General features: G+C 41.7%; 1 protein-coding gene across 1 annotated transcript in view; it reads right to left on the minus strand.

The window, feature by feature from the left end:
• Nucleotides 1-7,819, minus strand: part of mfng (MFNG O-fucosylpeptide 3-beta-N-acetylglucosaminyltransferase) — a 28,329-nt gene extending 20,510 nt beyond the window's left edge. Inside the window, exon 1 of the mRNA XM_085785649.1 lies at nt 7,135-7,819. Coding sequence (XP_085641775.1) covers nt 7,135-7,530 — 396 coding nt within the window. The 5' untranslated portion in view covers nt 7,531-7,819. The remainder of the gene's footprint in view (nt 1-7,134) is intronic.
• Nucleotides 7,820-12,599: the final 4,780 nt, after the last annotated feature.

Raw genomic sequence — 12,599 nt, forward strand, 5'->3', positions numbered from 1 at the left:
CCATTTGCCTGGTTTGCCTCTTCTGACAGTGTAACTCTGGATGTTTGATGGTGTAGACTTAGTTTTTAAGGAGTCAGTGTAGAGTTAGATTTAGGTTATGGGTTGGGGATTTAGTCGTGATGCTTAAAGTTAATGTTTGGGTTGTCTGACGTAGGGGTTGTGTGAGTTTCTTTATCCATTGTCATTGTATTACTTTGTAGGACTATGGAAGTTCAGTGGTTTGGAACGTGCAGTGGCAAAGTAAAAGGCTGTCTGACGGCAAGACAAAGCCGTGAAAGTACTCAAAATATAGCATGTACTTAAACGGATATTGGGTTTTTGAGGTGGACGTTTTTTAAGCAGCTAACAGGTCGTCTCCATCCTCGGCAGCACATCACTCCTCCTCCTGTACTGGCACTCCTGGGAGCGCAGTGCCTCAAATCTACTGCAGGTAATACGCTGACTTTAGATAAGTACCTCATACAACCCCGCGTCAAATAACTCAAACTATCATTTTAAGGTTTGGGTGAGGGGCAAGGGAATGCATTATGTCAATGGGTGTCCTCACAAAGATAGAGCAACGAGTGCGTGTAGACATTAAAGTGACTAATCTCCATAATATTCTCTTCTCGCTGCACTCGGAAAGAAAGGCTGCATCCATTTAAGCACACTGTTTTACTGTACCAACCCCAGTTCATCCATCAGCTCTTAATGCCCCCCCCCCCCCCCCCTCTCGCTCTGTGTCCTGCAGTGCCATCAAACAACTTCTAAATCTTCGCTCTGGTCATTTTAATACCAATCAAACCCCTTCTTCTCTTCCCCACTTGTTTTCCCGAAGGTCCTTTTTTTAATGCCTTCGTCCATCCCTGCTTCTTATCCCATTCTCAGTGAAGCAGGAGGAGGCGTAATGAGATACCTGGATCAATCCTCCTCTCTGCTGTCACTACAACTACAACAGCCACCACCACTGCCACCATCTACCCCAGTAAAAAACCCCCATGAGAAAGAGCCGCCATCACGATTAGTTTCCTCCTCCTTCAGTCGTAACTCAAACTAAACTACCTGCCCTGAAATCAGTCAACCTGGGTCGCGGAACAAAAAAAAATGCCAGAGTGTCGCCTCGCAGTGGCTCATAAACAGGGTTTGAGAGGACGTTTTACTGAGGTCAGGCAGGGATGCATAAATCTCACCTTGTTTTTCACGTTGTTAAAGGGCTATTAAGTAAGATTTGTGCTGCTCCATAGCACAAAATGACTGTAATATATCGAGATAAGGTTTTTGATCTATACTTTAGCGATTCCTTGGCTGCATGATGGGGAATCTGGCTTTCAGATTCATTCATTTGGACCTTCACTATGTGAGGTAGCCCAAGGGACACCGCACACAGGGTAATTGAGGGGTAGAGAGGAAAATGTTTCATGTAGATTTATCTGGCTGCTTCTCAGACCGGACCCAACAATCACAATATTTTATTTAATACCACGTTATATGTCAAAGTAGGAAGGAATGGAGAGATATTGGGGGGAAATAAACTTTTTTGCTGTCTTTTGTGGCCTATTTAGCATTATCCTGATGATGTCCAGACTTGAGGGGCGAAAATGGCAATCAAAACTTTTTTTTTACCTCTCCACAGAGCTTCCTGCTATGTACAGGCTTTATGCTTTAGCTAAGTTGGCTTCTAAAATGGCTTTTGGATTGTCATGTTTCCAAAAATGCAAAACAAAAGCTAATTAGCAGCAAGATGGCTAACAACATGGATAAATAGCAATCAATTTAAGGCTAGACAGATGGTTAATGAGGGATAACTAGCAAGATACTTAGCTAGCAAGACATATAGACAGTCAGACTTAATGCTTAGCTAAGTTGGCTTCTAAAACAGCTCTTGGAAATAAAGCAAATCTGCATGTTTCCCAAAATGTAGCTACAACTATTCCTTCAAGCTACTAACCCAGCTAATTAGCAGTAAGACGGCTAGCAACATAGACAAATAGTAACCAAGGTAGTTAGCGAGAGATGACAAGACAAGTAGATAGACCGATAGACAGACTGACACTTGAGAGCCTCCCATTACAGCCATTTCAAACCAAAAACTGACAAGTATTGATTCAAGCTTTTTAAACTCCTGATGAGCTTTCAGGTTCAATAAATATCTGCTCCATCAGTGTTGGTCCTGTGAGGCCAAACACAAGCTGCCCTACCACACTGACATCTAAGAAGACACAGCCAGGGGAGCAATAACTCTTGTGTTGAATGAAAATCTGACACTTTAGTTTATTAGAACTATCCCAGCTGATACTGAACTGGGTTTTCACAAGTCAGATAGGACTGCATGCTTTTTCTGTGGTAAATTAAAGTATGGTGGATTATGATGGATTCATTACTTTGATGAGCTATCAATTTTTTCCATAGCGCCACCACCAGGACAAGGTTTCTACCAAGGATGAACCGTTCAATTTTCAACCACTCAACCCAAAAACTCAAAATCTTTCCAAGAATATTTGTCTTATTTCTTGTCAAAATGTCTCAATTTTAGTCAAAACTAATCTCTTTCCAGTTAAAATAAGACTCATCACCTAAAAATGTACTTGTTTTTAGAAAAATCTGCCAGTGAAAGTAAGTTTTTTGTGCTTGTAATAAGAAAGAAAAACTTGCTCCATTATCAGATTTTTTCTACTTATTTCAAGTGAAAATATGTTTGGAAAAAAGTAAAAAGTGTCTAAAAACAAGTTACTTTTAAAAGTGATGAGTCTTATTTTAAGTAGAATTAGATTTGTTTTGACTAGAAATAAGACAAATATTCTTGGTAAGATTTTGAGTTGTAGGGACGGGTCACAGCGGCATCAGGCCAAACAAGTTAGCCCAGACTTCTTTCTCGCCGGCAATAATTTAGCTACAATCGTCTGACACGTTCTAGCGCTGTGTTAGGTTTCCCCAGAAGTTGCAGGACAGCTGGATTGCACCACATCCACTGGGAGGGGTCCATTTCTATTTCTAAAGGTAAGCCTGGCCACACTTGTGTCAACGATCCTCAGTGTCACCACCAGAGCAAATTGAACCATATTAGAAAAACGAATTACCTCCTCATCAGCTTCAGCTATGTACTATTTGTATTTAATGCTAATTAGCAGGCTGAATTAAAGGGATAGTTCACTCAAAATTGAAATTTCTGGGAGAAGTTTCAGAGTTATCCATGGCTTCTCTGAGTTACAGCGGGGCTCCGTGCACCACTGCATGTCCATATGACGGTTGCGAACGGAGCTCACTTTTCTTCGTCCAAAAAGACACACCAAAAAACATCCAAATACCTACATGCTGCTCGTCTGTAATGTCCCTCTTGTATTGAAGCCCCAACATGAGAAATTGTTCCGAAAAAAATTAAATAAGTCTATGTTTTAAGCTTGTTTGTAGCGGAAGCTCCCAGTGTCTCAGTTCACTGCTTTGCCTGTGTCTGTGCAAATTTCGTGCGATTTGCATTGACACCCAGTTCACGGCTCCGCAAATCACGCGAGATTCAGGCAGAGCAACACTGGGAGCTTCCGCTACAAACAAGCTTAAAATATAGACTTATTAAATTTTTTCCGGAACAATTTCTCATGTTGTATTGGGGCTTCAATACAAGAGGGACATTACAGACGAGCACTATGGAGGTATTTGGATGTTTTTTGGTGTGTCTTTTTGGACGAAGAAAAGTTTGCTACCGTCATATGGCAGTGCAGTGCTGCGCCGAGCCCCCCTGTAACTCCGAGAAGGCACGGAGGACTCTGAAACTTCTCCCAACCCTTAGTCGACATGAGGGTGATAATGAGTGAAATTTAAATTTTGAGTGAACTATCCCTTTAAGATCGTAAACATAGTAAAACTGCTAAACATCATTGTGTTAGCAGCACAGTAGGCTACAGTCACTGTATCAGCGTGCTGACATAAGCGTCTGGTCAGAGATCTGTTAACGTGGCTCCGTCAGCTCTGGTTCCTCTTCCTTCCTCTTGCGATCACACCTAACCACCACCAAAAACTTCTCTGCTTCAGCGCTGCTGTTTCCGGCTCTAAGGCGACTACATTAGCAACACAGTGTTCAGTGAGAGTCGCCGCCAAGCTGGTTAGAAGTGAAGTGACAATGTGAGTGTGTGTGTGTGTACTGTATGTATGTGTGTGTGTGTGTGTGTGTGTGGTGGTGGGGGGGGTGGGGGTGGGGTTGAAGTGAGGTTCAGCCTGTTCTGTCTCTCCACTTCCTGTTCTGTGACCAGCTTCCGGTTCAGTATTGTTAACATAGTCTCCACATGGCGGCTGCTTCCCCTCGGCCCAGACAACCTGCCTGCACAGCTTCCTGTGTCAGCGTGTGTGTGTGTGTGTGTGTGTGTGTTTTCTCATCTATACTCGCATCTTTGTGTGTCCACATCCCGATGCACATGTAGGCTATATATAAGTGGATCTGTTTTGCTTTTTTTGTGGGCCGAGCAGTCTTGTGTGTTGCTTTTGCACGAAAAAGAGGAAGAAACTGACGGTATCTTCCTCTTTCGCTCATAACGAAGGCCTCGATTTTAAATGAACACTTCTCTAAAAAGTCTGAGGCGGAGAACAAGACGTAAACTGCTCTTCTGTGTCACTTCTCAAAAGAAAACAAACTAAACAAGGTTTATTAAATATTCATCATGACTCATTTTCTAATTAATGTGCACTTAAGTTTTTTATGAAGACAAAGCTAAAACTGATGCAGTCTGCTACAACAGGACTGTAATCCATGAAGGTTATGTTGAGGCTGTTGAAGAGGAATTCACTCAACAGGTTGCTTTGTAATGATTTGAAAGGGGTGGACAAAATAACAGAAACACCAGTCAGTGTGGAGTTGAACAGTTTAAAAAAGTACTCCCTCCAAACTGATCATTATATTATATTTATAACAGGACTTTTACTGTGTTATTTGGCTGTTCCTATAACCTGACACTTGTCTGTGTATTTACTCTTCCACTGTTGGTGACAGAATAAGCTGTGTGCTGTGTCTTGTATCAGTCCTGTCCATCCATCCTATATGATTTATGAGCCTCGTCTCGAACTCTGAGACTCCTGGTAAAGTGTCATGTTTTATTTATTTTAGTTATTTATTTAACCTTTATTTACCCAGGCAAGCGATTAAGAACAATTTCTTATTTACAAATGCAGCCTCATGTACAGTATGTGTGACAATGTCTCTCTGCAAGACAACAAGAGGGTATGTGTGTGTGTGTAGATTTTTTTAATTGGACTCTAAAGGAAGTGTGGTCAAGACCACCTAACCCGAGACCAGAGCATATCAAGACTTTGACTATATGACTATATTCAGTACCAGAACTGATAATAACCTAATTATTAGGTGTAATACATTATAATAATGTGGCTTGATATTTACCTACATATCCCTCGGCTAAAAGACTTCCTGAGAAGATCATTTCATATAAATTCTAAACCATATTATTTAAAACAAAGTTTGGATTAAACAGAAGAACACAGCACAGCATGTACTAGAACAATTTTAATTATCTTAAAGTTATTGAATTACTAGAAATTAATATTAGAAAAAGAAAAAAAGCTGTCACTGCAGCTGAGGTCTTGAGTCCAGAGTCCAGCTCAAATGAGACTGAGAGCGAGACAAGACCAAGACCTTGAATATGTCGTCTCAAGACCGGTTTCAATACCACAACATTATCAAAGAGGAGATGGCTAAAGGAAAATCTAAATAAATGGACGTGAACAAGCTAAAAATGTGGCCAGGAGTTTATCTTAGCTTAGCATGTGCAAACTTTTCAATACGGCCTTGTTTCATCACTGTGATGATGAAAGTTGAGACTCCAAGAAGTTACTGTAATGCAACACCTACCCACCACTAACTTTCTATATCAGCTGAGGTCTTTGGTGTTTGTTCAGATTAGATTGACAAGAGATACGAGTTGAGTTAAAGGTTTTCTTGGGGAACTGGAGATGTGACACAACTGAGGAGCTGTGACCTCCAGTTTCAGGTCTTAATGCTAATCTAATTGGCTGCTGTATCACCTCTGGAGTTTTTACATTAAACTTATCCTTAAAACAGTGGGAACAACTACATTTTTCATTTTGGAAAAATTGATATCAAAGTCACAAAAATCTTCTCGTGAGAAAACAGGTGCATGGTCTGGTTCTTCAGTTTCAACAGCCAGTCTAACCAGGAATTTACACCTGTGGTTTCATGTTCTTTGCAATTGGATCAATAAACCAAACAACTTTTCTGTCAGGGAGGAAGTCACTTCAACACATCAGTCACAAAGATCAGTCTTGTGGCTGTGAAACAGGAAGGAAGTGGATGATTTCATGTCACCGTCTGGAGGACAGCTCGTGTCTTGTCACAGGCCTAATGATGAGTTAGACACATGATAAAATAATGACTAGAGATGAGCTCATGAGTTCAAATCAACACTACTCTATGGATCCATAATATGAACATGTGTCTGTTTTGATTAAGACACCTTACATTCCCTCTGTCCTCTGGACTTTCCCGTTATGACCTATATACTCACAAAAAGCCCTCTAGTGCAGTTCTACTGAATTCTAGTGGTTTTCTACTGGTGCAGTGGAGCTCATGCAGGGCCGGCCCAAACCCCCATGGGGCCCTAAGCACAATCTTTATTTTGGTGTCCTCCTCTATTACTGCCAATAATACTGTTTCATTTTTTACTCTGTCATTACGAATCATCATATCCTGCCAGGTTTTTACCCATCTATGGTTTTTATTCTGAAATGGCACCAAATTCAACTAAAAGTGCAGCCTGGGGTTGATTTACAGTTAATCTTCAAATGATATAGTACTGGGATACTGAATGTCACCAAAAGGTCGACTAAAAGTAACAAAATAAACCAACAGACAATGTATTTACTGTAAACACATCTGCTTTTTAAAATTTTTGGTTTTAAATATCCTACTACAACAGAAAAGTGCAACAACAATTTGAAATGCAACAAAAATTAAAGTTTTTTTTGTAATTACGCAGTGTTTCTCTAAGGATCGACAAAAGTTACGCACTACAATTTTAAAACGTTACTTGCTTTTTTGGGGGGGCCCAATAGTCACGGGGCCCCAAGCAGGTGCTAGTTGCTTATGCCTTTAAAAAACACACACACACAATAACAACAGCTTCATCATGGACTCACATGCGCCTTGGTTCTGGAGATCCATGTCTCCAAAAGCAGCGCCAGACGCGTCTCGTGGAACCTCCCGGTGGTCTTCACCGCGATGAAGATGTCCTCGTGCCTCAGCTGCGGCTCGGTGACACGTGCGCCCTCAGGGACCGGGAGTCCACCGTCTCCTCCACCACCAGCAGCACTACCACTGTTATTATTAGTACCAGCCGGCTTGTGCGCATCGTTGGCCGGCAGGATGGAGGCAGCCTGCTGGATGGCGCGGTGGTGCGCACCGGGGGCTGGATGGTCGTGGACCACCCTGAGTCTGGGGGGGTTGCTGGTGCGTAATTGAAAATCCACGTAGAGAATGATGAAGAAGGTGAAAATCAAGACAGGAAACCTCCGCCGCATCCATCTCTTATGCATTGTAGAACAAAAAAATAAAGAAAAGAAAAGAAAAAGTTGTTTAGATCCCACAGAGTGGTAGAGCCATGTTCCGTTAGGTTTCCAGTTTGTTTTGGTCTAACTTCGCTTCCCCATCACCTCCTCTTCCTTCTTCACCGTTACCGTCGCTGTTCCTCATTAATTAACTCTTGATCTGTATCATTGTGGACCGTTGATCGGACTAATATTGATCTTTAAGCGAGTTACTCATTTTAAATGTCACCTGTTATCAGCTCAGAGTCATGAGGCGACTGGTTTCCGCTCATTTTCTGCGTAAACGCCGCTGTCACTAGGATGTATTTGTGACTTGGTCATAGACGCAACTCAGCCCACCCTGTCATTACACTGTCAAGCTGCAGGCGGAATGAAATGACGGGACTTCCTGACAGGGCTTTCAAAATAAAACACCACCTTTAAATTGTACTTCCGGTTTTATTTGCACATAGTAGGTTAAAAAAAATACATAATATTATATGGAAGGAAGGTGTTGTATGGCTATGTATTCTAATGTTCCAATTATTTGGTTAAATAGGAAGTTTTATTTAAATATACCTTTGACATATAAAGATGAATTAGCTGACTGAACCACATTAAGGCCACGGAGACATTGGCATATTTGTAAATAATATAAAATTGACCATAAAGTACTCAAGTTTAATTATAAGATATATAATGTGGAAGAATAAGTGTGTATCTGCTTTTTATTTAGCTTTTGACCATATTTCATTGTCCTCTTCTGCAGTGATTGTGATGGAACTTTTGATGTTCAAACTTTCCATTGATCTTGAAACTTTTTTTTTTTTTAGCCCAGCAACCACAAACAACCTCTAGCTATCTGAAGAAGACCAGCAGAAAGGTTGAAACCTTCACAAGTGAAACCTTGAATTGAGACTGTATTCTTGTATCGTCAGCTTCTTCGGTCACATGAACTATCCAGCTGTCAGATAACACTACTGTATGGTGGAGCTGAGGGTCCCAACCCTTGATAGGTCAGTTGGGATTCAAACCCCCAGCCTCCCAATCCAAAGTCATGACCCGCTGAACTGTTAGGTGTATTTTCATCTGCTCATACCTGCTCATAGGGACTACAGTTGGAAATTAGCAAATGCTGCTATAACCTGGTTCAATACATCTTTCCTTGTCCTACAAGATAAATGTTTATTTGTGCATTGTCCCTGTTTTAAATAAAGAAATTCCTCTTCCTATCCAGATGAATGTATCAGGGACTCCTCTGACTCTCCACACTCACTCACTCACTCACTCAGGTTGGCATCTCCTTCATATCAGTGCTCAGACAGAGTGAGATGACCATGTGTCTGTCTAGCTCTGCATAACGTGTGAGTCCTGATATTAAAGGTCATGGGTTCAATTCCCATGTTGACAGAGATCATACCTTGGAAATGCTCCCCAATAGCACTCTCAAAATTTATGTGAGGAGATTTTCTACTTTTTAAAGGTCGAGTGTGTAAAATGGGGGGAAAACTGTAATATCTAGCGTTCAGATTCTAGTTTGCAGTGCTAGCTCGCACTCACCCTTCCTGTCGGCAAAATGACGGTGGCCTCCGAGGACAAAAAAAATCGTTTGAAGATCTAACTCACTCTCTCGGTTGTTTCCTCCTCCTTCTTCTTTCTTTCCGCCTTTTTCTTCATTGGTTTATTTATGAATGCAAAAAAGCTCTCTGGTTGGCTGGATTTTCCATTCGGGCTGCCGTACAAATATGGCGGCGCAAGATGGCGACACTCTCTAAAGCAAGACCCTTGCTATATGTATATATACAGTAAAAGAATAATTATAAGGCTACAAAAACCAAACAAATTTTATTTTATAGTGATTATACACTTATATCCATGGGTAGTATATTTAGATGTTGCCTATAAACCTTGCCAATTATTACACACTGGACCTTTAATGCAGTCCTGCATTTCAAGATTCAAGATTCAAGAGAGTTTATTTGTCACATACAATAATACAAGATCATTGTAGTGAATTTGGAGGATGAAAGACGAGTTTAAGAGTTTAAAGAAGAATAAAAGACCAATTCCTTGCAGTTGTCCTTGTCCTTGACACTCAGGTTGCACACCACTGGTCCAGGAGTCTGGGACCAGTTTCCCATTTTAACTTGAGACAGAAACACACACAAATAAAAACCTGCCAAAGTTCTCCAAACCACCCCTCGGTTTCCTATCGCATATTTTGTCACGATGACACAAACTCACACAGTACACACAAACTCAGTGTGAGTGTGAAAACAATACCAGCCGCGCTGTCACTGCCAGTAATAACAATCAATCACAAACCATACACATCAGACAACATATCACGGCCCAATGAGCATGATGCCATCTGTTCACTCATCCAGAAACAGCAAACCACAGCAAAACACTCCGCCGCCTTCGTCCTTCCTCCTCTGCAGCACTCAGGAGTTACAGTTACACTCCTTTTCTTTCACCGCAGCTCGGCTGTAAAACTGCTATACGTCAACTCGTAAAGTCATGACTTTGCAAATACAGAGTTTCATTTAAAAAGTTTTTTATTTTAAGCATCATTAAAGCACAATTTCCTGTTGTGCAACACACAGCCTCCCTAAATGAGTCAGTTAATATTTTTAGCTCAATATATAACTATGTTGAAAGACAGAGTTTACTCCCACTGAAGATTCATGTCAGTAAATCCACCTTATTTTGAAAGGAAACTATATAAATATGATGATTCTTACATATGATGCTCTGCAGGTGTCAGAGCAGCTTTGACGTTGATGTAAAGTGGAGAGTCCTGCATGTGTTTGATATAATCAACATTATTTACAGCCATAAATCACACTGTGTATGAACTCCTCTGAGCTCCCAGGAGAGGAATCGATCCAAATGATGATGTATGAGTGATGAAGGAAAATGTGGATAGATTAAAAAAGAAGGCAATTAAATTAAAAGTCAAAGACTGATTAATGATGCAAGTAACACACATAAAGAATCTGACAGACATCGTATTGATTATCACTGGTAACTCCAAGAAACTGCTTTAAAGGGATAGTTCAACATTTTGGCAAATTGGCCCATTGCCATAATCCCTATAGTCATAGCAGTAGGTTCATTACCTTTAATTGTCGGTGCAAGCTATTTTTAGAACAGCGGAGCAGAGCCGTGAGCTGCTCAGAGCTACGCTATGGAGGCTAATGGGATTTCTTGGTTTCCCTCATCAAACTCATCAAATACACAATCCAACAACTCCAAAACGCTCTGGTGGACAAGTTGTGACCTGCACATTCACCACGCTATGAGATAATAACAGAATGACGGGAACGTGCATCAGCGGTTTTGCATGAATTTACCTCTAAAACAACTCTGTCTGGTAACGTTCTGTTATTATCTCATAGCGTGGTGAATGTGCAGGTCACAACTTGTCCACCAGAGCGTTTTGGAGTTGTTGGATTGTGTATTTGATGAGTTTGATGAGGGAAACCAAGAAATCCCATTAGCCTCCGTAGCGTAGGTAACGGACCTACTCCTAACACTATAGGGATTATGGCGATGGGCCAATTTGCCAAAATGTTGAACTATCCCTTTAATATACCAGAAGAAAACACACTGCAACTGTGACAAAATCATGAGGAGACGTTGTTTAAAGATTAAATATTTGCATGATATGTCACTTCATCTGCAGGAAGAGAGCGAACAATAACGCAATAGTGCACTTGACACAGTCGTTTTTTAGGGAGGAACTATGGGATGTATGTGTTTCCAAAAGGCTGCAGCAGGTTTCCTCTAAGCTACTGTCTGGTAGCTCAGTACTGTATCCACTAGTGTCTACTGTTCCCTCTGTCTCTGGAGACCGTCGCCACGGAGAGAGAAAGAGCCTTGATACAATTAATTCACCTCAGACCCTCATCGCCACCTTTGTTTATTTGTCCTTTCTCAGCGTTCTCGCCTTACATCCATCCCTCCATCCCTCCCCTCCTTCCTCTATATCCTCTCTCTCTCTCTCTTTCTCTTTCTCTTTTCCACTGACCAGCTGCTTTCCTCTCCTCCACCCAGGAACCAGCCCACCTGGCCACGCCCCCCTCGCGGTCCCGCAGGTAAACCAGAGACGCCCGGGGGCACACCCCGGCTAGGAAAGGAAAGGCCCAGGATCGCCTTACGGCCTCGCTGAAAAGAGTTCCCTTTTCTGAAAACAGCGAGTACATCACGGCCCCGCTTTGAACAAAGAGCCAGGGGAGTCGAGGGACCAGACCCCCTTTTTAGGGCTTTTGTCTGTCCGCCCGCTCTGAGCTCTGAGGCAGACTGAGACTTGGACCGAGCTCAAGAACTGGGATTGGAGAAACGTCACAGATAGCACAGATAGAAGTGAGGAAGTCAAAAGATCAAGAGCTGCTGTGGCTTTTTTTCCCCCGTATAATTTAACATGAACTTTCCATAAAGTGCTGCCGAGGAAGAATCTTTGTAATCTAGACGTCTAAAAAAAAATATTGAAGTTTTTTTTTTTTTACAGTAATGTCCCTTCATCTTCAGCACCGGCTCATCGGGTCAGAACCAATCAGACAAAAGGACGGGGACACTTCTGGGAAAAAAGGATAGTCATTTTGTAAACGTATCATTGTACTTAAGGAAACATGAAGCACTAATCCTGGGTCGACCTGACAATCTAAACCACACAGGGGAAAACGCTTAACTCCACAGCCAGTAAAATGACCTCTGTGTGTGTGTGTGTGTGTGTGTGTGTGTATGTGTACTTGTGTGCCCATCCAACAATGAACCTACGAGTCATTACACTCACCGTGCCACAGGACAGCGACAGTGCAGAGATGCTGCAAAATTATACCTCTGTCAAAAAAAAACTCCTCCATGTTGAAGAAGAACACTTCAGGAAGTTGGAGAAGTACTGAGAAGTTTTGAGGTCAGTCAGGGGGTTGATTACTGTGATTCTCCGATGTCCAAAAGAAGAAAAAAAGAGACAAATGCTTCAAGAGACGATGAACCAACCAAGTCTTGGGTTCAGTCCCCAGGTTCTGTGTGGATGATTAACTTTAAAGTTCAACTCCATCTGTCAATGTCAA

This window comes from Trachurus japonicus, chromosome 1, assembly GCF_045865225.1.
Source record: "Trachurus japonicus isolate A0001 chromosome 1, Traja_1.0".
In the NCBI taxonomy this organism is placed as follows: domain Eukaryota; kingdom Metazoa; phylum Chordata; class Actinopteri; order Carangiformes; family Carangidae; genus Trachurus; species Trachurus japonicus.